The sequence below is a fragment of the Trichoderma aggressivum genome (assembly GCF_033847375.1).
Source record: "Trichoderma aggressivum f. europaeum strain CBS 100526 chromosome Unknown scaffold_023, whole genome shotgun sequence".
Classification (NCBI taxonomy): Eukaryota; Fungi; Ascomycota; class Sordariomycetes; order Hypocreales; family Hypocreaceae; genus Trichoderma; species Trichoderma aggressivum.
The window spans coordinates 270,519-296,942 of NW_026946389.1; the positions used below are offsets into that span (position 1 = coordinate 270,519).

Consider the following 26,424-nt stretch of genomic DNA (forward strand, 5'->3'; position numbering starts at 1 on the left):
AGTTGACCAAGCGGCCGCTTATCCCGCTTTTCTATTAGAGAGGCAGGAACATAACTGATAGCTTTACTATATCTTAATTATGAATATATTTCAGCGGAGTGGGGGTTACAGCTGAAACACTTGCCAGTTGTCAAGTAGCATCTGTAGGCAATAATTCGAAAAAAGCAATGGTGATACTTTCCTGGATATAAGCTTAAACAAAGGCCTTAATTTATAGAATATTTTCGTCAACTTAGGCAGTACATGGGTATAACTTAGGGGCTACAACTTGTGTTGAAGCAGCGTTAGCTTAGGTTTTTGAATAGGTAAGGAAGGAAATCTGAAATGTCAGAATTCGGGTGGTATGTTTGACTATTTTGCCAGCAGCTGCTAGGTACCAGTCGTCCTGTTATATATGTACAGAGCCCAGACGACAAGAGTTTCCTGACTCTGCTAGGATCTTGGACCCTCGTTGTGTTATACTAGCTACATTACAAGTGGACACCTGACAATGATTTCACGCCACCTAGTTTCTAATGTTCTAATGTTCTATGCCTAGTAATGACTTGAATGTGACTATGTACGCTTTCAGCTAAACGGTTTGTAAGCCGCCCTTGAACTATGTAGGCTTGGCCTGTAGCTCACCGTCCAAAGACATACTGAGGACTATCTACCCGAGTTGTCTAGGAAATGTACCGCTTTCACTACTTAACTCCGCGCTGGAACTACCTAACTCCTTATTCATCATGTCATTTTCGCGCCTTCTTAGGACTTTGCGCCCTCTAAGACTTCACGCCTTCTAAGTTGTCGCGCCCTCTAAAAACATCATGAGAATTATTAATGTTTCTTGGTAAGCGAAGCACGTCGATACCAAAAAGGATGCTGTCTTGAGCTTATTCATCAAGATGGATAAGCTTTCGTCTCTTCGTGTTAGTGACAGTCTCAGGACTATATTTACAGCGCTTTGCGTTCTACCATTCGGGTTTCAATATTCATCCATCTACTGCATTTCCACTTACAATAACCCATAATGGCCACTGCGTCTCAGGAGCCTCGGCTTCTTGACAGAGTGATTGAGGCCCACGGAGGATTGGAGCGATGGAATCATGTCAAGTCTATTGACGTGACCTTCAACTTTTCCGGGGCTTTTCTCGAATTGAAAGGCCATCTCGGTCACCATCAACCAACCATCACTGTTGACGTTGAAAAGTTTAAAAGTGTCATCCAAGGACTGCCAGGCACCAACCCTGACAACAAAGGATATTTGGCTAGAGGCAAGAGATGGCTCGATCATAAAAGAATACAAGCAAACTCGCTCCTCTTTTAAAGACCACGTCCGTACCGCTCAATGGGACGATCTACAACTCACATACTTCATCAGTTACGCGATGTGCAATTACTTGTCCATCCCGTTTCTCTTTATTCGCCCCAATTTTACAAGCCGTGAGCTGGAGCCGCATACTGAAGGCGGAGAGAACTGGCGCGTTTTGGAAGTAACATATCCAGATGGATTCCCGACGCACACCAAGGTTCAAAAGTTTTATTTTGACGACAAAGATTTTCTCTTGAGAAGGATGGATTACGTCACAGATGTTGCGAAAGGAGTAGCCGCTCATTATTGTTGGGATTACAAGAACATCGATGGACTGGTTTTTCCGACACTGAGACGTATTGTCCGAAGAAATGGAGATGTTGCCGTACTCAACGGGCCATCAGGATTTTTAATCGACTATACCAATGTAGTTATCCATGATAAGGCAGCTTAAGTAGATCTGAGTTTTATGTCAAATGGAAACTTTCTGGTGACAACGAAGATTCTTGAAGTACGCCGCACGATATTTATAGAGGTGCCTACACTATGAAGTAACTCCTCGTGTAAAGTAACGCTATCAATTTCTTGCTCTTGGTAGTGGATAGGAAGATCCACCCTGTCGTCTCATTCTTTAAAAAAGAGTGCATTCTCTTCATAAATCCATCCGACTCTTTTCGACTGTTCCCACCAGCGATTGACTTAGGAGCTGCATGATGCTATTACGCCTCTTCTTATAAGCCAGTGACCATGCGTTCTCATGATTCACATCTCTTGCATCAATGTCAATTTTCCCCCTTTTAAGAAGCAATTTCACGACGTTATCGCGGTCAAAGTGGACGGCAGCTAACAGAGGTGTCCAGCCATTTCTGTCTCTCGCGTTGACATCTGCCCCTTTGTCGATCAACAACTTAATGACATTCGACATACTGTATATGATGGCGTACAGCAAAGGCGTCCGCCCATATTCATCTGTTGCATTTACATCGGCCCCTTTCTCTAGCAGGAGCCCTATAGCGGCCACGTTGCTATGTTGATTGCTGTATATGAATGGCATGCGACTCTCTGTATATGTCGGGCTGGAATTAGCTCCCCCATATAGTGGCGGATAGATCCTGGACTCGTCGCGGCGGTCGATGGCGATGAACAGTACAGTCTTGCCTGATATATCCTTTGCGTTGACGTCCATTCTGCTATCAAGAAGCGTATTTATGATTGTCCCCTGATTATCGTGGTAGACAGCATGGAACAAGAGTGTCCACCCACGCTCGTCTTTGTGATTCATGCCAGCACCCGCGTCTTGCAAAATTCTCAGTATCTTCTCCCTTTTGAACTGCACGGCAGTAAGGAGCGCCGCCCAACCATTCTGGCGCCTCATGTGAATATTGGAACCCACTTGTAGTGTCGACTGAAGCATCGTTTTCGCATCTCCGGGCGCCACGACACGAGGCATTGGTGGTTTTTCATTCTTCGTGCTCATATTGGAGCCGGCTCCAAGAAGAATTCGCACTGCACTGTCATAACCATTTTGAATGGCCCATAAAAGCAGTGTCTGGCCCTTGGAATCTTCCGCCTCAACATCGGCACCTTCTTTGAGAAGTAATCGGCCAAGAGCGTCATGGCGGTTATGAATGGCCCATTGCAAAGGCGTCCAACTTTTCCCACTGCTATCGCGCAGATTGATGTCAGCCTTGCCTTTATTTAATAAAAGCGTGACAATGTTTTCTGCTCCGAGCTCTATAGCCATTATAAGTGGTGTTCGGCCTTGTTTGTCTTTCGAATCCACCTCGCTACCTTTCTCTAGCAGTAAGCGGACGATTCTCTTGTGTTTGCCTTGAACTGCACACATCAGCGGAGTGTGGCCATTCTTGGAGTCGATGTCTTCAAGAGGAGCGCCTGCATTGAGTAGCAATTCCACCATTGCATCCTGACCTCCCTGAGCAGCCCACCAAAGAGGCGTACGCCCATAGTTATCCTTGCTGTCGGTTGTGCATCCAAGTTGAAGAAGATTGGAAACCACCTTGGATGCTCCAAAATATACAGCGAAATGGAGCCCATTTATGCTTTTTGGCACAGAGATGCCAAATTGATGCCTAAGTATTTGGCTATTCATATGCAGCTTCTCAATTGCCAAGTTGACTTTATATCTGTTTAGTAGAGAATTCATGAGCTTTGCACTAGGCTCCATATTCTCAGGAATGCTTTGTGCCCAGTTGTTGACAGCGTAGTTGTAGAAAGGATATCGCTCTCCGCCGTCATAAAACCAATCAGTTGGACGAAAATTCTTTCCGAAAACATCGAATGATATGTAAGTAAGACAAATCTTGGACATCATACACTCGGCGTCTGGAAACCAGCGGCTTTGCGTTCGTTCAAAGTATTCCTGTGCCGTAGAATGCAGCAGCTGAATAACATTGCTCTTCACATCGACCGTGACTAAACCAGCACAAACATTGCTTATGTCTGCAAGATCTGGAACGTCTCCCTTATCGAAATGAGAACTCCCTTCCTTTGTTGCGAGGGCATGCTGAAGCTCTGCCACTGTAAGATTTCGTTTTGCAAGTGTGATCCAAGACAGCGCTCCCATAGCAAGGGCTTTTAGTTCCGGCTTTTGGTTGTCAATTCGCTCCATTGCTTGTTCGTATGCATGATACAACGCTTGGTCTCTTTGACTACCATTGCTGCTATTTCTGATCCGAAATGACTCCAAGTCCTCATGTATACTGTTTACGGTTGTTTTATCTCGTAACAAAGTGACATAAATTTCTGCTAAGAGAAACCTGGGAAATATAATCAGTGCCTGAAGATTAATGTAACCTTTCTATGCCCACTCTTTAAACCACAACTTACATTCCGTCAACAGCTTCGGAGATGCCTCTCTTGATATCCTCTTGGAGTTGAGGATTGTGCCTAACAATGCGAGGAAGCGAGGGCATTTGGCCTTCCAAAAATGCCAGCACATCGCTTGGGATTGCCCGAACATCGAGAATCGATAGATCGTTATCACTGGAGAATTGATATATGATTTCTGGGCTTGGTCTTGATGTCGCGAAGATGCGAATATCGTGATCTTCCTGGAGATTCAAAAGACTGGATAGAAGCTCCTTTAACGAAGAGAATTGACACTCATCCATCGCATCGATAATAAAAAAGACCGTCTTATACAGGTGTATGACAGACTTGAGATTTGTCAAAAGCTCCTCATGAGACGGTCTGGTCTGTTTCTCCTTGTGTCGTTTAAATAACTTTGCGGTACTTTCTGGCAAGCGTGTTCGACTTCGTAGTAGTTGCTTTAGCATGCTAGCAAGCAAGTTTTCGATATCTTGATCGCCTTGTTGCTTGTAATGGCAGTATATATAGACTATGCCCACATTTTGGTCATGCCCAAAGGTGTTCTCAAGGTGATGAATTGCGACTGAGGTCAGGATCGTTTTACCAGCTCCTGGGATGCCACGACACAACAGTGTTTTCTTGGTTCCTGACTTCAAATCTTGGAATTCTCGTGTGTCTAAAAGCCACTTGCCAGTCCCTGGTTGACGCTTTTCAAAATACTTGCCATGCTGTAGGCTATAGTCGACCTTCGTAAGCCAATTAAAGACTTCCTTGTCAGCAGTTTCGTCTAGCCTTCGCATCTTGTGTATTGTAGCATCCCGAGTGCTAGAGACGCTTTCCGGAACTGCATTCAGTTATTAGAGCCAAAACCCTGAGTGAATTGTCTTAAACGTATTTAAACAAATGGATACTGACTTTGTAATACTTCGCTCGCCCGTTTGTCGCCTTCAATATCTGCTGGCTGCACTGCCTCCAGAAGCTCCTTTGCAAACGCCGCGGCAATAGCTGCGGCATACTCTTGCCAATCCTTTTTCTTGAGAGAGTCTGCATAATCGCAGATCCCTCGAATAACGATGCAGGGGAAGCTCTTCATTAGACCCGCCACTTCCGTTTCGAAGCAAAGCGCTTGGCCAGCCAGGCTCTTGTTGATTCGATCTCTGGTGGAGCTATCTTTAATGACCTGACTCCCAGAAGCAATCAGCCCATGATGGATGGATATTTCGCCAGGTTTTCTTGACTCCTTGATAGTCGATGAATCGATTGCGTCTCTTGGCGATGAGTACAAAGGGTCTTTGAGGCGAGCGGACCACGTATAGTTGGGCGCCAGTCTTGGCCATTTGGCGGTCATCTGGTCCAAGAGCTTGTGTATGTTGTGACCCTTCATCTCGTGCCTACTCTTGAGTTTCGTCAATGCCGCTAGCAGTGCCCTTGGTGGTTGGTTTAACGACCCAGTCTGCACTATCTGGCCCTCTTGCTGTGCTTTGCCAAAATCCCATTGAACCACCCCAGGACGACCTAACGAGGGTTGACTGACAACAACATCACCCAGCCTAACACGAGGCGGGATGCCACTTCCAATGCCTACCATAAGAGCAAAGCTTACGGATGGGAAAGTATTCACCAACTGAGTCGCAGCATTTGCGGCTGAGTTTGCCCCAATCTGACCTTCTGGTAGGCAGGCTATAACGACATTGTGGCCACTGATGGACCCCAGAGTATAGACATTGTCGTCATTCGGGGGTTTCAGCAATAGGTCATGTTCCTCGTCCAGCAATGCCATTGCCACAGTCTGCTCTTTCGGCAGAGCACAGATCCACCCAACCTTATAGTCATGATGAGAAAGGCTCTTGGAAGTCATCATAAAGCTGGCGGCAACTGGTATTACATCCAGGAATAAGAAGGCAATCTGGGCAGAAATAAGTTAGCGGAGGCTACGAGATAGTTTACGGCCGCCATATCTAGGATATATGTAAACTGCTTAGGCAGGCTTTGCTACTTCGGGCAGCAATGCAACTACAAACGCAATGCTGTGCAGCTTTAAAGATACGGGATTGAGGGGTTCTAAGGCGGCCTGCATTATCATGTACCACTTTGTTCGTAGCCTTCGCTCTTTATCTCGTTGGGCTGATATGCAGCTCGACTGCACCTAATTTTGTGGTGCAGTGGCACTGCATAAAAGAGCAAACATGCGTGACGCGAAACTATTGGCCAAGAAGGAGTTCTGCCCGTGTATCCAACAGCGCGACGTGCTAACAGCGGGAGTCTACACGCATGCTTATCAATTCTTACTTTATGACCTGATGATGCGACAATGTAACACTATGCACGCGGGAACGTAGCGTGATAGCTTCACATCTCGAGCTTTTTAGTGCTACCTACCGAGTAGAAATAATAGTCTGGCTGACTGCCCGGTGGTGAGCGTGTCTTAAGGATCATCTCATCTTTAATAGTTTTATTAAATCTCCTCCGGTCCTGCCTCCTTTCAGATATTCTTCAATTTCATCATGTAACATCGCATTACATCAGACATACACGTGGGCAGTAATCTCATTGTATATGAAGCGAACATTGGAGGTGATTGGGACAGTAACTTGCTTCGGGCGGAACTTGACATAGTGTTCGAGCAGTCTTGCCTCCATGCGCAGACGTGACGGGGACTACCTCACACGTAATATCCTGTGTACCGAATGGCGCCTGCGACAACACTATAATTGATAGGGGCCAAAGTCCTTGTATCCCACGCCCTTGACAAAAGTCTGCAACCAGGGACCTTGCGTCTTCGCCTCAGAAAGCTCGTAGAAGAGTTTTGCGTGTGCGTCTCCATCGATCTTAAAAGCGGCCGAGCCATCTGCCTTTCGTTCATCGACGTAGTAAAATCTATGCAGCTGTTAGTCTCATTCGCTCAGGCTGTTAAAGGAACATGGAGATTACATACTTGAACCCTTTCTCTTTGTATTCAGCGGCAGCAGCCATCATCATGTGCGCAGATGCTGACTTGCCGGCGCCGGATTCCAGGAATTGCGGAAGCGGCTTGACGTTTAGGATATTGCCCGTAAACGCGAATACCCTCGGCGCATTGGCAGGGAGCTCCGCGAAGCCGAGCACGGCTTGCTGGGCAGCGACAAAAACACTAGTGTTGTTGACGGTCATGTCTCGCGCGAAAGCATCCAACGGGATCGCAAATGGGTCGCCTGGGGAAGTGAAGGTCGCGGCGCCGGCTACGAACGCTCAGCGGGTATTCAGCTAGAGTCCTCTGGTGCCAACACGTACCGTTGTAAATGACTACGCTTGGGATTCCTAATTCCCTCCTGACCGTTACAAAGGCATTGACAACATCATCGGGGTTGGCAAAGTCGCTTTTGATGTTAAGCTGACCGTCTGTGCTGTCTGCCTCGTTCAGTGACCGGGCTGCGACTGCAACCTTGTAGCCCTTTGACGCAAAGGCCTTTGCAGTTGGAAGACCGACTTTAGGTCCCGCGCCGAGGATGAGAACGACAGGAGATATTCCAGGCATGGTTGGAATGTAGGGGGAAATTCAGACCGTGGGCAATCGAGCAAGAAAGCGAGGAGCCTTCATCTGCTTTATGTATGCCTTCATATCTTCACATTGAGGCAAGGAAAGGCACAGGTATTAGCAATACACAACTGGTCAAGTGATCCAGGGCGGCGAGATCTCTGCTTGTACTGTTTGTGATAGAAGTCATCGCGGAGCTGGACTCAGCCTGTATGCCTATTTTGGCTAACGAGTGGGTTCTCACACCCGGACCCGGACCCGGAGGCTTCGGAAGGTCCGAACTTGATTACATAATGCCCAATTCCGTTCGTCACCAATGTGGTAGGTAGTTCTTTGAGCGGTGGTGATATTTATTTACTGCTGAAACTCCTATCATTTTATGCTATTACTAATTATTCACTTGTACATCAGTGTTGCGATTGTCTTTGAAGCTACACGAAGTTGCTCGTTTCGCCCAGCGTAAGGAAGTACACAAGCGGGGCATGCTATCGTGGATTACCTATCAGATGAGACGAGGGCTTTGAGATCAAAACTGTTGTGTCTACGAGTCGTCCGCTCCGGCTGACTTTCTTACTTTATAGTTGCATAAGCTTGTATATTAGCCATCCCTTCGCTACTTCAGTGCGTTAAGTTGAGTGGGAATGCTGTGTAGTATTGTCAACATTTGTCAGCTCGCTACTCCTTCATGGTTAGTGTTGAATCAGGTTTAACTCTCAAGGCAGGGAGAAGGAAGCGATGTATTTAAAAGAAGCCAGACGTTCCTGTTTCCAGGTCTATTCTGCGCCTTATCATTCACTGGATCTTTCATCATCAGCCAATATTTTAGGTCAGTTTGCGAGCTCTCCATCCTACAACCAATCTCCGGATAATTCGATACACCTTCATCTAAATGGGAGAAATGGAGCCGATCAAAGTATTGGGAATTCACGGGCCCAACGCTGGCAAAGTCATCCTCCTCTGCGAGGAGCTAGGACTGCCATACGAGACCGAAGTGATCCCACTTAACGATGTCAAGAATCCCAACTACGTCGCCATCAACCCAAATGGGCGGCTGCCGTCTATCCAGGACCCAAACACAGACCTCACGCTGTGGGAATCGGGCGCAATTATTGAGTACCTGACAGAGAAATATGACAACGACCACAAACTAAGCTTCGTACCGGGTACAGCTGAGGCATACCACGCTCGTCAATGGCTCTATTTCCAGACCACCGGCCAGGGACCATACTACGGACAGGCGATGTGGTTTATTATATATCAGCCGCTTCCCGAGGCGCGAGAGCGCTACGTTAAGGAGGTTAACCGCGTAACTGGAGTGCTGGAGGGACACCTGGCAAAGCAGAAGCCTGACGTGGATGGCAACTCCTGGTTCCTAGGTGGCCGCCTCTCCTACGTGGACATTGCCTTCTTTACGTGGCAGAACACAGCCGAGCCGCGAATTCCGAATGAGGAGTTCAACCAGGATGACTACCCACACGTCAAGAAGTGGCTTGACAACATGCTCTCGCGCCCGAGTGTAAAGAAGCTCCTGAAGCTCCAAGAAGCTAAATAAGGTGTGGCAAGGGGGAACGGATCTCAGATCTCGATAGGCGAGTTGCTACTAGGTGTGGTTGGAAATGAAGACAGATCATTTTAGAGTAGGATAATGAATAGATACAGTGTGCTGCCTTGTGCGCCTCTTATTTGATCTCGTGTGATACTATATCCCTCAAGTAGTACAGATTGGACCTCAAAAGAGATCTTCCAGTGCTCGACGACTGCTTGGGGTGCATGAAAGCCCTTTCAACCATCTTCAACGCCCCGCAGGATTGACTTGCAGCTAGGGGGGCCAAGTAAAGGTATATTTCGGGTCAAGGCAACCTGTGTAGCGGCATCTATCCTGTTGCTGTATGCATTTGTCTGTTTTTATATTAACTTGGCTTAATGTTAAATCGTCATGTAAATGACGCCAGAGACCTTGAACTGAAATGTTGAACAGCCCTTTTGGCTTTGAGATTTAAGCTGTTGCAAGTGTGATGCATTTGCACCAACTCCTTGGACTGCGATAGTGTGATTGGATCATTGGCAAGTGTCTCCAACAGACGTAGAAATGGCTCGACGAGATTAAGATCTGAAACTGCGTTTGGCGATATAGGATTTTGTGCTAAATTATAGAGCATACTGCTAGCTGCAGCGAAGAAAGCATGAAGAAGCATCCTAGAGTGAGTCAGATGAAAGAATCAAGAAGATTCTGCTTCTCTACATGTCACTTACCAGACACAGGCGCAGTCTCCTTGAGGAATAGCTTCGATAAGACGGATCGCTTTGCGTGCCTCAGCGACGCATAGACTGCCTGGGGGCGGTACCAATGGTTCGGACCGGCTGAGCTCTTGGTTGGAGAAAGATGGTGGCATCGGGGGCAAGTGGCGATCAATCATTGTGAGGCAATGAAGATATGTGAGTCGTAGAACCACCTTGTGTATCATCTCGCCTGAAAGTTGAAACCCTGACGATGCTGCAAAGTTCTCTGGTATTTCCAGCTGCGCGCTGGACTTCCAGTACGATAATAAAGAACCCAACTCTTGTGCCGCAATCGCTCTCTGTGCCGCTGTCTGTCGTCCAGCCCGTACTGAGTACAATTGTTTATACACCTGCCCCTGAACAAGCGCAAGCCCTATGCGACAGTTGAAGAGGTCCAGGTTACCCAGCTCAAGATTTGCGTTTGATGGCAAACGTACATCCATGTCATCATCATCTTGACCAAAGGGTCGGCCCGTTCGTAGACTAATATCCTTGTCAAGAATGTACACCTTCCAGAACACCCGCCTCCGTTTCTCGGCTTCTGATTCCGTGAGCCCTGGACTGGAACATTCTCTGTGCAGATTCATGATCTGGGCCAAGCGTAGAGCTGCGGCCACGAGCATTGCGGCTGGCTCCGGATCTGGTGTGCCCTGAAGAAGGCAGGCCATACCCGCCAGAGCCTGAACGGCGGAGAGGCTGCGGTCGGAGACGTTCAGCTCAGAGACGACGCTTAGGGCGTTTTGAGCATAGCCATAAGCTAGAATGTGCTCTTGTGTTGGGTCTAATGTTCGTATGGCGCGGAGACGATGCGCTATCGACAGCACAACATTGAGGCATGCCCACCAACCAGCATCTCTAGGATTAGAAGTCGAGTACTTGAGGTGAAACTCTTTCAAGAAGTCCTTCTCATGAAAAAGTGGAAGAAACCTATTGTAGTTGCTGAAAGTTTCCTCAATCAACTCCTCAGCGACTGCCTTTGTGGGTAGCTGCTGACGCACTGGTAGAGAAACTGGGCGTAATTCCGGAGCAGGATGAGGCCACAAACGGTCAGTTACATAACTGCCAAGCGTAGACCAATCGGTTGCATTGTGGTCGGGTGCTCGAAATGTAGATCCATGGTGAAACCCTAATAGATTGTTCGTTTGTTCAGATGAGGGAGCTTGTGGCTCACTCTTTTGTATCCAAGGATTGCTTTCATTGGGAGATGTGTTCAACACCGCTGTGCCAAGTAATTCCGCGGGTGTCGTTTGTTCTTTATGCGAACCGATGTCAGGTACAGTTGGCTTTCCCAATGACCTGTCTCCTAGCAAAGCTTCTACTCCTAAAAGTCTCTTCTCGAGCTGTGCGATGTATTTGAAGCTGCGGAAAACTCAATAAAGGCAAACTCCGTGGGCTGGAGAAGCATACTGACCCAGCTGGTCTGCGAGGCTTCCTCTTCATTGCAATTGGCGTAAAATGACACACTGTGCCATATTTGGTGCAAGGACTGCATCCTTGCGCAGTAGGTTCGCAGCGGATCTTTTTCTTCCGGCACATGTCGCAAGCCTTACATTAGAGTGTCAACAGATGTGGAACGGCATTGAATATCTGGTTTAACTCACACGAACGACGACTGGCCGTTCCTCTGCCCTGGAAGGTAGCTGGGCCGTGGAACCCACTTGTGAGTCCATGATTCGAATTGAAAGGGTGCAGGGTGAAAAGGACTCGAATAAGCAATTAATTTGCTGTCTAAGAGGCTTCCAAGTACCTGGGGAAATAAAACCTCGCAAAAGGGCACTTGACCAGTCCCAGAATATTTATCGTTCATCAGCTCTCTCATCAAGATCAGGCAATAGATGGATTATAAATCAGGCTCCTTCAGCTATTTAGCACAAGACACCCCAAGGCCCACACTTTGTCTTACTCTGATTCGCTCTATCTCGTCAGCTATTGTTCCTTGACAGGCCTCTATATTCAGCGGCCCGAGGCTTGAACAACATTACATACATTCGACGATATCCCCTCTACTCAATGTGATGTCGCGATTAACTTGAGGTCATTTTAGAAACAATACTGATCGAGGGTCTTCACGGATGCGAAATATTTCATTAATAAAAAGGAGCCATTAAGAGAACCCAACAGCGGCAACTGAAACATGACAACAGCTACTCCCAGTTTATCATGTGCTGATTGAAGACGCTATATGCCGGTTTTCAATCCCATACTATACGACCATGAGCGGTGGAAAATTCGAGGACTCATTAGACTCTTGATCAAAAGTTCAGAATTGACTTTGGATTTCAAAGACTTGGAGTCCTCAATGTGGAGTCGCAGGGTTCTATTTTCAGGAGCAACTGAAATAACAATCTAGCAAATTGGCGCTCTGCGCTAACGTAAAATTTATATATACAAGAATGAATCAACCATAGACAGGTCAAGTTGAAGCCAGGAGAATACTGGAGTCAATACCAGAAACAAGTTATGTATATGTCAGAGACTCAGTGCGGCTTAGTTGAGACACTGAGAGTACCACTGGTTCTGTGCCTTGCAGGTGGCCGGAGCCTGGCAAACAGTAGGACCTGCCCAGCCAATACCTCCACACTGGCCGTAGAGTGTTTGTTGTTGTCCACCGCTGGATGGTGGTGTCGATGATGCCGCTGGCTTTGACGATGTCGCTGGTTTTGACGACGATGTCGCCGCCTTTGTCGACGATGCCGACGGCTTTGAGCTTGAACTGCTGGGAGGAGGTGAGCTAGTGTCATTACCTAGGACAGGCGTAGTATCGGTCTCTTGTATTCCATTGCATTCACAAGTTCCCCAGTCAGCAACAGCCTGGCCTGGGCAGGCAATAGGCTCAAAATCAACAACCACATTGTCTCCAAAGACCTGATTCTGCGCCATAATGTCAAAGTGGTAGCCGTAGCCATACTGGTTAGTACCGCCAACAACTGGGCACCACTGTGCATTTCCATTATTGGGGCACAGGTTTGTGACCATCACAATAATGCTCTGGCCAGCAACACCACCTGTGCCACAGGTAGAGCAAGGCGCCTCTCCCGTCGAGGTCAGTTTATAGCATTTACCGCAGCCCGCGCCACACCACGACGCACCGGCCGTGTCGAAAAAGGCCTGAGAGCCAGCTGCTGTATAGACTCCGTTACCAATGCCAAGCTAGAGAAAAGGGTCAATAATTGTTGCTCATAATTCGGACAAGGGTAAAGTCTTACCTGCCATGGGAACGCACTAGAGCCTGAGCCGCATCCGCAACCACCCTTTTGCCCATCATAATAGTGCTAGACTTCTGGTTAGCCGCGATGAAGTAGACTTGGTAAATCTACATGTGTATTTACTTACAGTGGTAGTAGCTTTGTATGCAGAAGCAGCGCCTATAATGGCAGAGCCGATAAAGAAAGAGGTCTTCATGTTTGCAGTAGTGCTGGATCACGATGCAGAAGGATTGAAATAGATTATCAATCTGAAGCAGTTAAGTAACGAATTGTTGGCTCAAAGCGGCTCTATAAGTTATGTAAGCAGATATGTTTCAGAGGATTGCCATGGTTGGTTACTATAGGGCCTTTTATATACAACTATAAGGGGCAATTATAATATAGAAAGGATCTTTCCCATTTGCTATAAGGGTTCTGTCCTAAATATGGCCCCCTTTATTCTATTACAATATATCCGTGACCATGTGGCGCCCCTTCACCTGAAATTCCCGGGCCGGCTGGATCCACCACATCCCCTACATTTGTGCCTGAAAGAGACTACGGTATGGGGATGCTGGCTGCCACTGAATGGCTGCAAACAAAGGACTTCTTGTGCTAAATAAGGCCAGCAGCAAAAAAAAAAAGGGTATGGACGATGTCTACTAATTTCCGATTGTTAATAGGAAAGCAGCGAACTCTTACGTAGGAAATAAATGTATATGTGTAATCATGATAAATGATAAAGCCTTATCAACTAACAAATAATATCAGCTCACACCTTGTACGAATCTTACCTCATACCTTGTACAAATGCTCGGTAAGAACGTTAAAGAAACAGGTGTTAATTAAACAATAAAAATATTGAAACAGCGCCCTGGGGAATAAGCAGTAGCACTACATACCGATGCAGAGATATATAAATTAATCAATTGAGTATTACAGCGCAAACCAAAAATGATTACGCATCTCTTGGCAACGAGATAATATACATGAGAGCTAAAGAGTGGAGAGCCCACGCGTGCGGATAGATGCGAAGTCCTTGGACGGTAATAGCAAGGTATCGGAAGCTTGGTGACCATGCAGAAGATGAGAACGGGTAGGAGAAGGGCTGAGAAGAGGAGCTTGGCTAGAAAATGACTTGTTTCAATTGCGGAGATTGGGAATGAATCGTCGAAACTGGTTACGCTTGCGAGTGAGGAGGCGAGCAAGAGAAGAAACGCTAGAAGCCATTAAAAAAAATTGTACAAACGAACCACTTAATTTAGCTATCCCAATTCGGGGGCCAAGTTCAAAACCGGCCCAAACAAACTACTAGATGCCACGCCTCATCTACATCAACAAAGCATTTGATCTTGCATCTCGCATATTTAACTCCTTTTAAAAAATCCACCTACTGCATGCAGTAAGCTATCGAATGAAGTCCTTCAACTCAGCCAAAGCGACCGCCTTACAAGAGCGAAACTTAGGAAGCCTCGCGTGCATACCTCGTTGAATATCACCTCTTCCTCTGCCTCAATCACATCAACGTCTGCCTCGCCACCAATTGTCCCTGTTACATCCGGCTGCCGAAGCAATTGCGAAAAGGAGTGATTATACTTCTTTAGATGGATTGTTAACATCTTATTTAATTTTGTATAAGTACTTTACATGTACAACGTCAACGGACTCATAGGCTATAAATGTCTGGATCCCAATGATCCCAATACTATATAGATATGCTGAGATCTGTGTACAAGCACATATGACCATAAGTAGTGGAAAGTTCAGGGTCTGTAATAATAGTAGAAGGTGAAAGGTGTGTTGCGAAATGGTTGAAGAAGGATGTATTCCTAATTAAATTGTGGCTTGCCACCCCTGTTAGCGTTGCACCACTAAGACACTCTTGCAGCCATGGAGAAAACAGCCAATTACCACTTTTTATCTACTTGTCTAACGAGAGACAGAAAACATTCTTAAGCCATTCATACACCGTACGTAAACTTCAAGATGGCGGTTACATTATTTACCTATAAACAATTTTCGTAGCATCATGTTTCAGTCAAGTATGTGTCATAGAGCTTATTCTCCCAAGCAAAGTAGAGTTGTTATGTTACACAACGGTGAAGCTTCTACCCAAGAGAAAAGGATAGATCTACTTAGATGCTCCCTTATATTTGCTCGCAAATTCTGGCTGGGTTGTTCAAAACTATCCTATTGCTCTAGCAATACTTCTGTAGCCGAGATTTGCAGCCCTAATTGCATGCATAATGGCACTCCTCTTAGACTACTTGGGGCAATTGTTATTCAGCGCAAAGTTGGTCAGCTGACGATTATCATTTCAATTTATCCTAGGACATCGTTTTAGTTGACTGAATAAGCTGTTTCTCTCAAGACTATATACTCCCATGGAATCACATAAGCTTAGATTAGACAGGTAATATAGAATCACATTAGTCAAAGGTGTCACAAGAGGAGTATAAAAGCCGCAGCCTGAGAAACGTAACACTGAGTGTTGGGATTATAAAAAATATTTTTCGAGATATGTAATCACTATAGTAGTAAGCCAATGGTATTACAAGAGGAGTATATACGAATATTACTACTTATTACCTACCTAGGTACATGTAGGTAGTACTGCGTATATAGGTACCTGCTGGTTACCTTTACCTACTCTCGTAGGAGGGGTGCCTCTTAACATAAGAGGTTCTAAAGGGGGTACTACAAGATTATTCAGCTAGAAATATTACTGCAATAGCCGTTATCTTATTACTACGCTTTATTATAGTATCTGTTGATTTACATAAGCTGTCAGATCAGTATAATCTTATAGATTAAAAATCCTTAAAGCGCCGTTTTCCCTTACAGAAGCCAAAACCTTGCAGCCGGAAGAAGCCTATCAGATTACAAGCTCTGTTAACCTATTTCAGTACTTATAAAAAAGTCTTGATATACCTCGCTGCTTGCAACACGAATTATGATGAGAATACCTACTCTTTTACCCCAACGGAAGGGGAAACGCATGGCTTGCACTTTGCGTACTGTTCGGGTCCCAAATACTAGGTCTGCTCCCAAGACACGCCCCCAAAATATCTCCCAGAACTAATATGACACCTTTACACAGACGTCTTTATACTAGTGGCAGCAAGATGTACCCTCGAATCGAAGCTACGATAGAGGAGCACACAATGGGTACTTCCCTGCCTCGATATCTCGACTTAAAGGTACATCAGGCAGTCCGCGAACGTGCCTACGATGGAATTACAGTAGTCGGGGCTTACAGGCGATCATACCCTTCTACCATTTTTCAGGGTGAAAAAAGAGACAAGCCTTTCAACTGGCAGAGACCCACCGCCCGAATTGTCAACAACCATCTATACATCGAGTGTTTTCCGGGATATGATCACGTAGAGCATCACGCTGAGGTCATAGCCAGCTTCCTCAGCATTCAGCAACGTCAAGGAGGCATGTTGACACCTCCGTCTAGGGTTTCTTTCCGATCAGCCTCTTGCTCTGATACCCAGAACGCTCTTAAGGCCACGAATATTCAAGAATTCCCAGAGGGGGTTGATACTGTTGTTCTCGGCATGGTCCATCGTATTGAGAGGCTGACTGGCCCCGTGGATTGGGCTGGGGATGGCTGCTTTGCTTGGACGGTGCGCCAATTCAATGGCCGTAAAGTGGCATTTTTGGGATTTCGGCCCGCATTTTGGGGCGATATCGCTGGGGAAGTCGTACACTATCTTGTGTCTCGGTGTGGTGTGCGTGAGATTCTCTATCTTGGCAAGCTGGGAGGTGTTAAAAAGGGAGTTATACCAAACACTTGGCTGGCAACTGGAGGACTTTCGTACGTGCGTGGCTAAGTCGTGGAATGGGAAAACGTTTTTGAAAAGTTAGTTGCCTGTCTGGCTCAAGCCTGTACAGTTATAGGGAAGTCGTGGAATGGGAAAACGTTTTTGAAAAGTCAGTTGCCTGTCTGGCTCAAGCCTGTACAGTCATAGGGAATCACATAACCTTGGGGAGCGTCCTACACGAGACGATGAACTGGCTGGCAGCCGAGTGTTCTACTAGGGAGTTCTAACCTTTATGAAGTCGTGCAGGATGCTTTAGGGCACTATCTCTTATCTGTAGCAAGGAGCTATCGAAAGTAGCCGGGTATCTTGTTTTTTATTTTGTTCTAAACTCCCTGGTAGAAACTACACGTACCTTAGGTTGTGTATGGTCGTGTTTTACTAGGTCCATCGCGTCCCAGGCTGCTCTCCGAAAACTGATAAATACCACGATAACCTGCAACCTTCTCTTCTAACTGATGCATCACGATCTGCCCTAGCTTGGCATCTTTGTGAAGAATGATACCAGCTGGATTCTTTACATCAAGTAATGCACCAAGAGCGCCTTCGTAACCGGCATCTACAACACCCGCCGTAAGCGTAGCGCCAGACCGCCACAGTGACGACCGAACAAACACCTGGCCCATATAATCTAATGGGACCGAGATAGTCTCATTGAATTCAACAAGATATGCCCCTTGGCGTAGTTCGATAGTCTCGGTATCGGTATCTTTATTAAAACGCAGCTCGGAGGCATTAGCGGCCTGTCGATGTGAATTATCGAAGTCGATTGTGGCAGGTGAAGTCCAGGCTAAGACGCGACGTAAAGAGAGGTCGACTCCACATGGTTGTAGCTGTTGCGTAGCGGATCGTAGGTTACGCACTATGCCCTGCTTCACGATCGAAGCCCCGCTCATTAGCATTATGGTTGACGGTTGCGGCAATTGAGGTCAAGAGGAACAAAGGGGAATATGTTGCAGAGTGCGAGAATGTTATTGTTAGGCTGGACGAGTAAATCTACCCGTTGGTACCCTCACACAGTTGGTATCTAAAAGTGGGACCAACGGGTAGCTGTCTGAGACAGTGTTGCAAAAACCTAGTCCAAGAGGCTTATAGACTGGCCGCACGAGGATAAAAAAATGCTTAAAAAGAGGCTATTGTAAACACTGATGTTAATGTTGTATAAGCTACTATAAAATAAAAGCTGGCTGCTAGTAAAAGCTGAAGTTGACTATAAAGGCTAATTAAAAGTCTACTGCAACTGTTGCTTATCTATAGAACAGAAAATTCTTGTTTTATTAGTAGTACTATAGGGAAAGAAGCAATGATGTGGCAAACGTTCGGCAGGTAGGTATAGTACCTCTAAGCAGTACACGAGCGCGAAGTTTAATATACATCAGTTTCGATTAGTCGTATGTCACTTCGTAGGTATTGAGTACGAGAACTAGTTCAGCGCCCGCGAGCCTCATAATCGCGGCTAGTTACGTAAGCTAAAGCGGCATTTACAAGCTCCCCTCTAGCCGTTTGCTTTATTGTACTTCTTGTTACGACACCGCCTCCCCATCACGCATATCGCACCTCGTGCTTGTGCTCTCTTGATAAAGAATGTGAGCATTGCTTCATCGCCTTGCAAGCTGTGACGAGGAAACTCCTCACTGTCGTCGCTCTCCATTAATCAGCCGCGGGCGACTACCCTTGCAGCCTTTTCTCAGCAGTCGCGCCCTCCACGGCGACACTTGTTGGAACAGGCTCTGAGGATTGTGTCTTGCCCGTGCTCGTTGGTGGATCGATCACAGTCGGGCTCGTTCAGACTTACAAGGCTTTGTTGAAATCAAAACACTGTTCCAGCTATCTCCTTTGCGGGTCTTTGGAGATCTCTTGGATCATCTGAGTGAAAAGCGTAATTTCTTCCTCCCGCTCATCAACTCTCGCCTGGCCAGTACTAATGCAGCCTCTATCTTCAGATTCCACGCCGCTTCTCCTTTCCCAACATGTCACAGCACTCTCGCCGCTCAAGTCGCTCTCTTGCTCCCTCGGCACCATCTCATGCCAGCCAACAATCGTTGCAATCTCCACAAAGCGAGCAGTCGCCTCTCCCTTCGGCTGAGGATGACCACGTCCCCATTGACCACCAGGTAGACTCTTTTCCCTTGCCATATATATCCCCCATTTATATACAAAACGCCGTAACTTACCATTCAACTCAGGACTATGTCTACATCAAGTCCGAGTCTCCTGCCCATGCTCCTGTCCTAGCTCAAGTAGCAAGAACCGAGGATCCATGCCCTCGTGGGAAATCCTACCTGTTCAAATCTCCTCTTGTTTTAGATTGGCCCTGCTGCAGGCCACTTCTTATCATATCATGGGACGAGACACGTGGTCTATACTTTCGGGTTCAACTCCATCTCAGAAAATCTCCCCCCAATCCGCCCTTCCACATGTACTGGCTCCCACGTCATATCAAAGAAGTTGTCTTGTCTGCGCATGACCCTAAACAAAATGCGCACCTTTTGGATTTTCACTTTTCTGAGCGACCCCAGCTTTTTGGAGCCAAGGACTGGATTCAACCACTGTCCGATGATGAGATTAGCGATGTCAAGCACATTCACAACATGTGTCAGCTAAACATGTCCTTTAAAGTGGCTGGCACGCCACTCCAACTCCAGTTTCTTGAGTGGATAGTGCGTCGAGTTTGCGTACACTCTATTGCTTCTTTTGAACAGGCTCCGAGGTCTTGGTATGGAGGAGCGGGTTCCGTCGTCATCCAGCAGCAAGATCTTACCACCCCAGCACTTCCGCTTTCGTCCTCGGAGCCCCAGCCTAGGCATTGCAGTCGGTCCCAGTCACCAGTTTCGTATTTTAGTAAGCACCTTGTATTCTATTTCTCAAAACGCTCTATTCACAAAGCCCAGAAAAACGACGATTTCCTGACGGTGACGATGATGCCTTGTTTATTGCTGCCACAAGGTCCACTTTAGACGGCTTTCCTTTACAACACATACTTAATTTCATTCGTGACAAGAACTACATTGTCTTCCACACTAAAGATCTTGGGCTTGAATCGGGACCAAAGAGGCGTGGGAGCTTGGTGCACAGTGCCTCCGAGGTCAAGCAAAGACTCCTCAACAGCGTACAAGAGGACGCCCGTCACAGCGAGAGCCTTGTCGTCGCGGCTGAGAAGAAGAGGATTGAAGACGTTGCTGAGGTGGACAAGCAGAGGATTGCGGATCTTGCCGAGGTGGACAAACAGAGGATCGAGGACCGTGCTGAGGTGGACAAGCGGAGGATTGCGGATATGGTTGCCGTGGAGAAGCAGAAGATCGAGGACGTTGCGGCGGCCGAGATGCAGAGGATTGACGACTGTGCTACGGTAAAGAAGCGGAGGATTGACGATTGTGCTGCAGCAGAGAAGCAGAGGATAAATGACTATGCCATGGTACAAAAGCAAGGGATTAGTAACTCTGCTCCAGCAGAGGGGTAGAAGATGAAGAAACAGTTGATAAGCTACCTACTCCGGATGTGATTTTGGAACAGAGTAGCCCGACGGATCCCCCAGGGTTCGAATGTTTTCCGGCAACTCCCCACGAGGCATTTGAGCGATGGCTATCGAATGCCATCAACCACGGCGTCGTTGAAACCACACGCCATGGTCCTGTCAACCGTCGGCAAGGATAATGCGCCAGACGCCCGGATGCTGATCCTCAAAGACATGGACGCTCGCGGATGGCACTCTGCAATCAAGGCTGCGAGCCCCAGGGGCGAACAGATTGCTAGCAATTCCCAAGTCGCATTGACGTTCTACTGGAAGGAGCAAGCTCGACAGATCCAGCTCCAAGGCAGAGCACAACAGCTTCCAGAAGACGAGTGGGCCAAGGGCTTTGCCGACCGGCCACGCGACTCTAAGATTAGTGCCGCCGCATCCAAACAGAGTGCCGCGCTCACAAGCAGAGATGAACTCTCGGAGGCGGCGAAAGGGGAGAAACATGCATTTTCTGAAGAGGCTGAAGGGGTGGCAGCGTCGGGATGGAAGGTCTACGCTGTGGCGCCCCAAGTGATGGAGTTTTGGCAAGGTTTTCCGGATCGCTTACGAGTAGAGGGGCACCGATGGGAGAAGCAATTGCTATGGCCTTACAGTAAAAGCCGTGGACTCATAACACGGTCATTGCTTTCAAAATCATGGCAGATGCTGTGAATATAAGCCGCTTCATTATGCCTCCTAGTACATACGACCATAGGTAGTGGAGAACTCGGGGTCCCATTAAGCTCTTCTCTTGAGTTAGATGTCTTCCTTTTTTTGCATCCCAAGACTTTAAATTCTGAGTCGCATGCTCCTGTTGGTAGAGGTCAGCCAACCCCCGCGCTACAATATATCGCCCCCCTGCCAATTATTAAAAAACGGAGCTTCTACCGGTTTCCCACCGGTAGTTTGGACCTCTGACGTCGGTATTGTCTTTATTTATTTATACTTTACTAACCTAGCTATTAGGTTAAGATGAAAAGGGGTTTGGGTGAAAAAGGTATGTAATGACCGAGGTCCGTTAATCTTGGGCAAATTGTCTTCTCACCGAGGGATGCTAGCTAATGCAGCAAGTGAAGCCTCTCAACACCCCCGATCTTGTGGAACAGCATTCGCAAAAGCCTCGAACAGCGCCTCGCCGCTCGCAACCCAGCGGGTCAAACTTTTTCGCAGCCCAAGGGAACGGAATTTGAGGCAAATACCTTGGTTAAAGTTCAGTTAAAAAAAAAGCTTAAGAGTACACGTACTTAAAAGTTGGCTATGCCTCACTCCTGAGAGCGAGAAACTCAACTCAGCAATGGCAAATCTCGAAACATCTTCCGAAAGGTCCACGACAGCTGAAATCATGAAAGAGAAACAGGCTTCAGCTCAGCCGGAGCATCAGGTGGTTCTGCTGAAGGAAACCGTGATTCTGCGCTGGCTGTTTGGATACCTCAACAAACGAAACTCGTCTAATCGGAGAATGTCTCCGCGCTGGCCACACACAATCTCTACCTGGCTGCCAAAGAAGCCGAAGACACAATTCAGAGAGGCAACTCTTGTAGGTATCGACATTGACGAACTTAAAGAGCAACGCGGTCTGCCGGTACAATTCCACATTGGCATCTCTATCCTACACACCAAGGATCTGCATAGTCTCTGCCACGCTTCTTTACCATGGACAAAATCACAAGCAAAAGTCATACGATCATATCACTGGGTTATTCAAGATCCTACTTATTTTTGCACAAAGGATAATCGCTTTTGCTTTGGTAAACACAGATGCATCCCGCTCGCCAGCCTAAAGGAGAATCTGGAGAAGCTTCTTAAGCCACATCATCCAGTGATCCTTGTCGCCCATGGAATCTCTATGGAAAAAAAACTTCTTCAGGATCTTAACATTGATCTTAAGCCCATTTTTATAATTGACACGACAAGGGCTGCTCACTATCCCCTCCAGGATTCTCGTAATTATAGCCTCAAGCTGCTCCTACAAGTCTTCGGCATCCCCGTCACAAGCGGAATGCTTCACGTTGCTGGTAATGATGCGCATTTTGTGCTTAGGGTTCTACTTATGATTGCTGTAAGTGATGCACGGCGAGAGTTTAAGGATACCCCAGCGTGGGTGCCTGTATTCGAGGCGATTGCGCGCGCGCCGTTGCCACAAATGCCAATGACACTACACGAAAAGGCGGTGATTGGAAACCGGAAAGCGAAGGGTCTCGAGCGGTTGGCGGAGGACAGAGCTCAAGACCAGGCGCGGTGAGCGAATGTGCAGAAGAGCAGACAGCTTCGAGTTGATGGCCGTTATCTACTATTGAAAGGGGGGACCACTGGCGAACAGGTGTTTGTATGGTTTACATGGTGTTCTTAAACTTTCTCTTTTTCTGTCATTTCATTAGACGCAATCTTTCGAGTGCTGGCTCACGGTCATTCAATCTCGATTCATCTCGGTCTCTGCTACCTTTGGGTCGATGCTCCGTGTACTATTCAAGACGACGTTTGAAGACTGGGAGCGAGAAGCACAGGCCATGGCGCGTGTCTACTCTAATGCATTGATCGATATTTCAGGCCTGGGGTGGGGAGACGCGATGCTTCTGAAGGCTGCCTTGTTTTACGAGAGCTACACCAAGGAGTCGTTCCACTGGACTTTCAAGGCGGGAACGGAGACCACCAGGCATTCCCAGCTATTGCCACGAAGATCGAGATGGGGTCCTTATACGAGATTCGGGTGGCCACCCGACAAGTGTGAGAGGCTGGACCCTGCAAGAGTGGATTCTCGCGCGGCGGACGCTGCATTTTGGGCGAGACCAGTTGTATTAGGTGTGGATTGCAGCTTTCGAAATTCAGGATTGGCACTGAACCATAGCCTTGGAGACAGTAGCAGTGGCAACAATGGCATCTTCGAAAACGACATGGCTAACTCACTGTTTTCCGTATCTCAGGGCTGGTTACAACTTGCGGCAATATTCGGGGCCGTTAACTGCGAGTTCCTCTGAGATGAAGTCTATGCGGCCGGCCTGCGGAAGAGCCGGAGTCGTGCTGAAGTGCTGGATTACGGGCTTGAACTGAAAGGCAAATAACCCTGACGGCGAGCTTCTAGACGGGTGGTTGAAAATCGAGGCGCCGCTTAGTGAGGTGCTGGACAGCTGAATCTTTGGCTACGAGCTAAGGAGAGCAGATATTTACCCAGTTGTGGACCCTAACCGTCTCACTCCTTTTACCAGAGCTTTAGTTCAGGGCAACCTTAAGATGGCCAAGCTGCTACTCCCAGAGTCGAGGGAAGCGAGGAACAAAATCTTCAGCTCCTTGTCAGCGGGAGGTTTTAATTACTTCGGAACCGTCCTTAGCTGTTCCCAGGCTATACGTGAACCAGATGGACGTACTATATTCCGAAGTCATGCTTGGATTAAGAAGTTCCATTTCTTGAAGTCTGTGGGAGCTCTGAACTTTATAGCCCAGCCACATAGAAACACCAACGCCTTTGCAACACCTTTTGCGCAAGAGCCTATACTAGGCTTTGGTCAAGCTTTCGAAACGCTCGACGAAAGTATTTTTGAGTTTCTCTTGGAGGAATTCCAATCTCAACTCAACTGTCGCGATGCAAAAGGATTCCCACTCCTACACCAAGCCGTAAAATTTTGGCAGAGCTCACTCGTTCTCCGGCTTCTTGGGTGGAAGGACAGAGGCCATCTAGATGTCAACACAGGGTATCCCGAACCAGGTGGCATGACGGCGCTCGATCTTGCCGTGCGGAGACGCGCCCGGGTGCCATCTTGCGTTGGAATCAGCGCCATTCTCTAGAAGAAGCTCCCTGGTTTCGGCGTGACCATCCTCGGCTGCCATATGAAGTGGTGTCGGTCCTCCCTCTGTGTTCAGACGCAAGCCCCTAGGCATTCTTTTCGTAGCCTCTGTGCTGGTTGTTTCATATGTCATCGTCTGCCCATTTGGAAGCTCCACGCATAGTCTCAGGAAGGCTTTTTGGCCTTCCTCATTAGACATGTGAACCATCTCCATTTTAGCCAGTCTAGATGAGCCATCGCTTGTCTCAAGCCTCTCAATATCGACTTCAACACCACCGCCATCTGCATTGAAGCTGAACTCGCCACCAGACAACTTTAGAATCCCAATCTTCACGGCAGCACCTCCGCCATCTGCGTTCAAGTAGAGTAAACCACCATTCATCTCAAGCTTCTCAATCTTGGGCTTGGTACCTCCACCAGAGCATTCCATATGCAGCATACCACCATTCATCTCGATAGCCTCGTAGACCTGGCGTCGCCGCCACCTACCCTTGCAAAGAGCGAACCGCCATTCATAACAAGGTTCCCGATCTCTAACTTAGCACGCCCTCCAAGGTACTGTTAAATAGAGCGAACCACCATTCATGATAGGACTTTTGATCTGTAGGTTTGCGAGTGCACCACCGGTCGCCAAATGGACTGATCTGTTGCTTATGCTAAGGTTCTTAATATGCTGGTGCTCGATCTCCATCAACTCAAACATAGGTAGCTTGCGAGTTTGCGTTTGGGCCCTTTTCTAACGGTAGCCTTACCACTGCAGTGCGCCCTTGGGCTGCCGCCAGACACAATGCAGTTCGTCTAGCAATATCCTTTGCCGTAACATCAGCTCCGCTCTCCAATAGCAATTTCACTACCGCTTCGTGCCCGTTGCTGGCTGCCAGGGATAGCGCTGTTTGTCCAGCGTAATCATTCACCATAACGTCTGCTCCATTTTAGAGAAGCAATCTCACCATTGCTTCATGGCCTTGGCTAGCAGCACAGAGCAGTGCTGTCTTTCCACTGTCAAAACGAACGGCCGCGCCCCTTTCTGCTTTGATTCGTATTATCGCTGACATTGCCTTTCTAAACCCAGACTTTGCGTTAATATTTGCTCCTCTTCTTAGTAACCATTGGACCAAATTTCCATGTCCATTCCTAACTGCCTATAGAAGAGCCGGCCCACATTCAAGGTTGACATAGTCATGCTCGACAAGAGCGTTGGTTTGATGCTTCCATTCTCGAAGAGAGTCTTCACTATATCTCCTTGTGTATAAGCGGCAGCTGTAAGCAGCACCACGTCGGAGATGCCGACCGAGACATGGACAGAAATGGCAAAGATTAACCCCACGAGTCCCGAATTCGTCGTGCGTGCCAGTGGTCTGGCAGTATGAGCAGATCAACCCTGTTTTACTACTTGCAGGGCAGGTGGTGCCTCCAGAAGAGGCTGAAAGACGAACATTGATGTTGATCAATCCAGCTCGAGGCGTGTAGTCACGCTATATGATTGCATGTACTTTGAAGTTCAAGAGAACTGACGCTGGACAGATTTATGCAAAGAGCCTCCATTTGCAAATGACACGTTGGCTGCGGGACTCCAGATCGTGATGCCGAACGAAGTCACCGTCGCCCACAGACACACAGCCTTTGCCATGCGCTTCATCATTGAAGGCAAAGGCGACTTCACCACTGTACAAGGCAAACGTCTTCGCATGCAGCGGGGAGACTTGGTACTCGCGCCTCCATGGCACTGGCACGATCAGGGCAAAGGCGGGTCGGGAGCCATGGTCTGGCTTGACGGCCTTGATGTGCCAAATTATACACTCATGCCGGTGCATTTTGTCGAGCGCTACCCATCCCCTGCATATCCGTACGAAGAAGTCGATTCCAAGTCTTCGCCCTGGTTTTCCCCTGGGCAGCCGTGCAAACCAAGTTGGATGAGAACGAAGGCGACTGGTCATCGGAAGATTTATACCAAGTCAGACGGTACACCAGGTATGAAGAATAGAGGTAAAAGTGTCTCCAAGTTGTTTCCCTAACATATTCGATAGTATCACGAACTCTTGGAGGCGCTGCTGAGCGTCTGAACGCAGGCTGCACATCGCTTGTCATTCGTGAAACTGCCTCGTCGATATATCACGTATTCTCGGGCAGCGGGTACACCGAGGTGATCGGACAATGCTTTCGTTGGAAGCAAGGCGATACATTCTGTATACCCGCATGGAATAAGTATCACCATGCTGC

The 26,424-nt window shown here is 47.6% G+C and overlaps 8 protein-coding genes across 8 annotated transcripts; 3 read left to right on the forward strand and 5 right to left on the reverse strand.

Annotated features, from left to right (window-relative positions):
• Positions 1-1,943: 1,943 nt before the first annotated feature.
• Triagg1_6094 (uncharacterized protein) lies at positions 1,944-7,634 on the reverse strand (the record flags this gene model as incomplete). Its single annotated transcript, XM_062900680.1, has 8 exons — positions 1,944-4,011; positions 4,139-4,964; positions 5,036-6,026; positions 6,500-6,524; positions 6,653-6,777; positions 6,862-6,997; positions 7,056-7,338; positions 7,391-7,634. 8 exons carry the CDS (start codon positions 7,632-7,634, stop codon positions 1,944-1,946), a joined length of 4,698 nt encoding a protein of 1,565 aa, XP_062754951.1.
• An 889-nt stretch (positions 7,635-8,523) lies between these two features.
• Triagg1_6095 (uncharacterized protein) lies at positions 8,524-9,186 on the forward strand (the record flags this gene model as incomplete). The annotated part of the gene is made up of 1 exon (XM_062900681.1): positions 8,524-9,186. One exon carries the CDS (start codon positions 8,524-8,526, stop codon positions 9,184-9,186), a length of 663 nt encoding a protein of 220 aa, XP_062754952.1.
• A 697-nt stretch (positions 9,187-9,883) lies between these two features.
• On the reverse strand, positions 9,884-11,584 carry Triagg1_6096 (transcriptional regulator family: Fungal Specific TF; the record flags this gene model as incomplete). The annotated part of the gene is made up of 3 exons (XM_062900682.1): positions 9,884-11,273; positions 11,326-11,459; positions 11,516-11,584. The coding sequence occupies 3 exons, from the start codon at positions 11,582-11,584 to the stop codon at positions 9,884-9,886; spliced, it is 1,593 nt and encodes a 530-aa protein (XP_062754953.1).
• An 817-nt stretch (positions 11,585-12,401) lies between these two features.
• Positions 12,402-13,316, reverse strand: Triagg1_6097 (uncharacterized protein; the record flags this gene model as incomplete). The annotated part of the gene is made up of 4 exons (XM_062900683.1): positions 12,402-12,919; positions 12,977-13,064; positions 13,121-13,186; positions 13,248-13,316. 4 exons carry the CDS (start codon positions 13,314-13,316, stop codon positions 12,402-12,404), a joined length of 741 nt encoding a protein of 246 aa, XP_062754954.1.
• A 3,966-nt stretch (positions 13,317-17,282) lies between these two features.
• Positions 17,283-17,828, reverse strand: Triagg1_6098 (uncharacterized protein; the record flags this gene model as incomplete). Its single annotated transcript, XM_062900686.1, has 1 exon — positions 17,283-17,828. The coding sequence occupies one exon, from the start codon at positions 17,826-17,828 to the stop codon at positions 17,283-17,285; it is 546 nt and encodes a 181-aa protein (XP_062754955.1).
• A 1,515-nt stretch (positions 17,829-19,343) lies between these two features.
• Positions 19,344-21,097, forward strand: Triagg1_6099 (uncharacterized protein; the record flags this gene model as incomplete). Its single annotated transcript, XM_062900687.1, has 4 exons — positions 19,344-19,586; positions 19,629-19,767; positions 19,818-20,382; positions 20,440-21,097. The coding sequence occupies 4 exons, from the start codon at positions 19,344-19,346 to the stop codon at positions 21,095-21,097; spliced, it is 1,605 nt and encodes a 534-aa protein (XP_062754956.1).
• Positions 21,098-21,719: 622 nt separating this feature from the next.
• Positions 21,720-23,400, forward strand: Triagg1_6100 (uncharacterized protein; the record flags this gene model as incomplete). Its single annotated transcript, XM_062900688.1, has 3 exons — positions 21,720-22,663; positions 22,726-22,747; positions 22,804-23,400. The coding sequence occupies 3 exons, from the start codon at positions 21,720-21,722 to the stop codon at positions 23,398-23,400; spliced, it is 1,563 nt and encodes a 520-aa protein (XP_062754957.1).
• Positions 23,401-24,094: 694 nt separating this feature from the next.
• On the reverse strand, positions 24,095-24,655 carry Triagg1_6101 (uncharacterized protein; the record flags this gene model as incomplete). Its single annotated transcript, XM_062900689.1, has 1 exon — positions 24,095-24,655. The coding sequence occupies one exon, from the start codon at positions 24,653-24,655 to the stop codon at positions 24,095-24,097; it is 561 nt and encodes a 186-aa protein (XP_062754958.1).
• Positions 24,656-26,424: the final 1,769 nt, after the last annotated feature.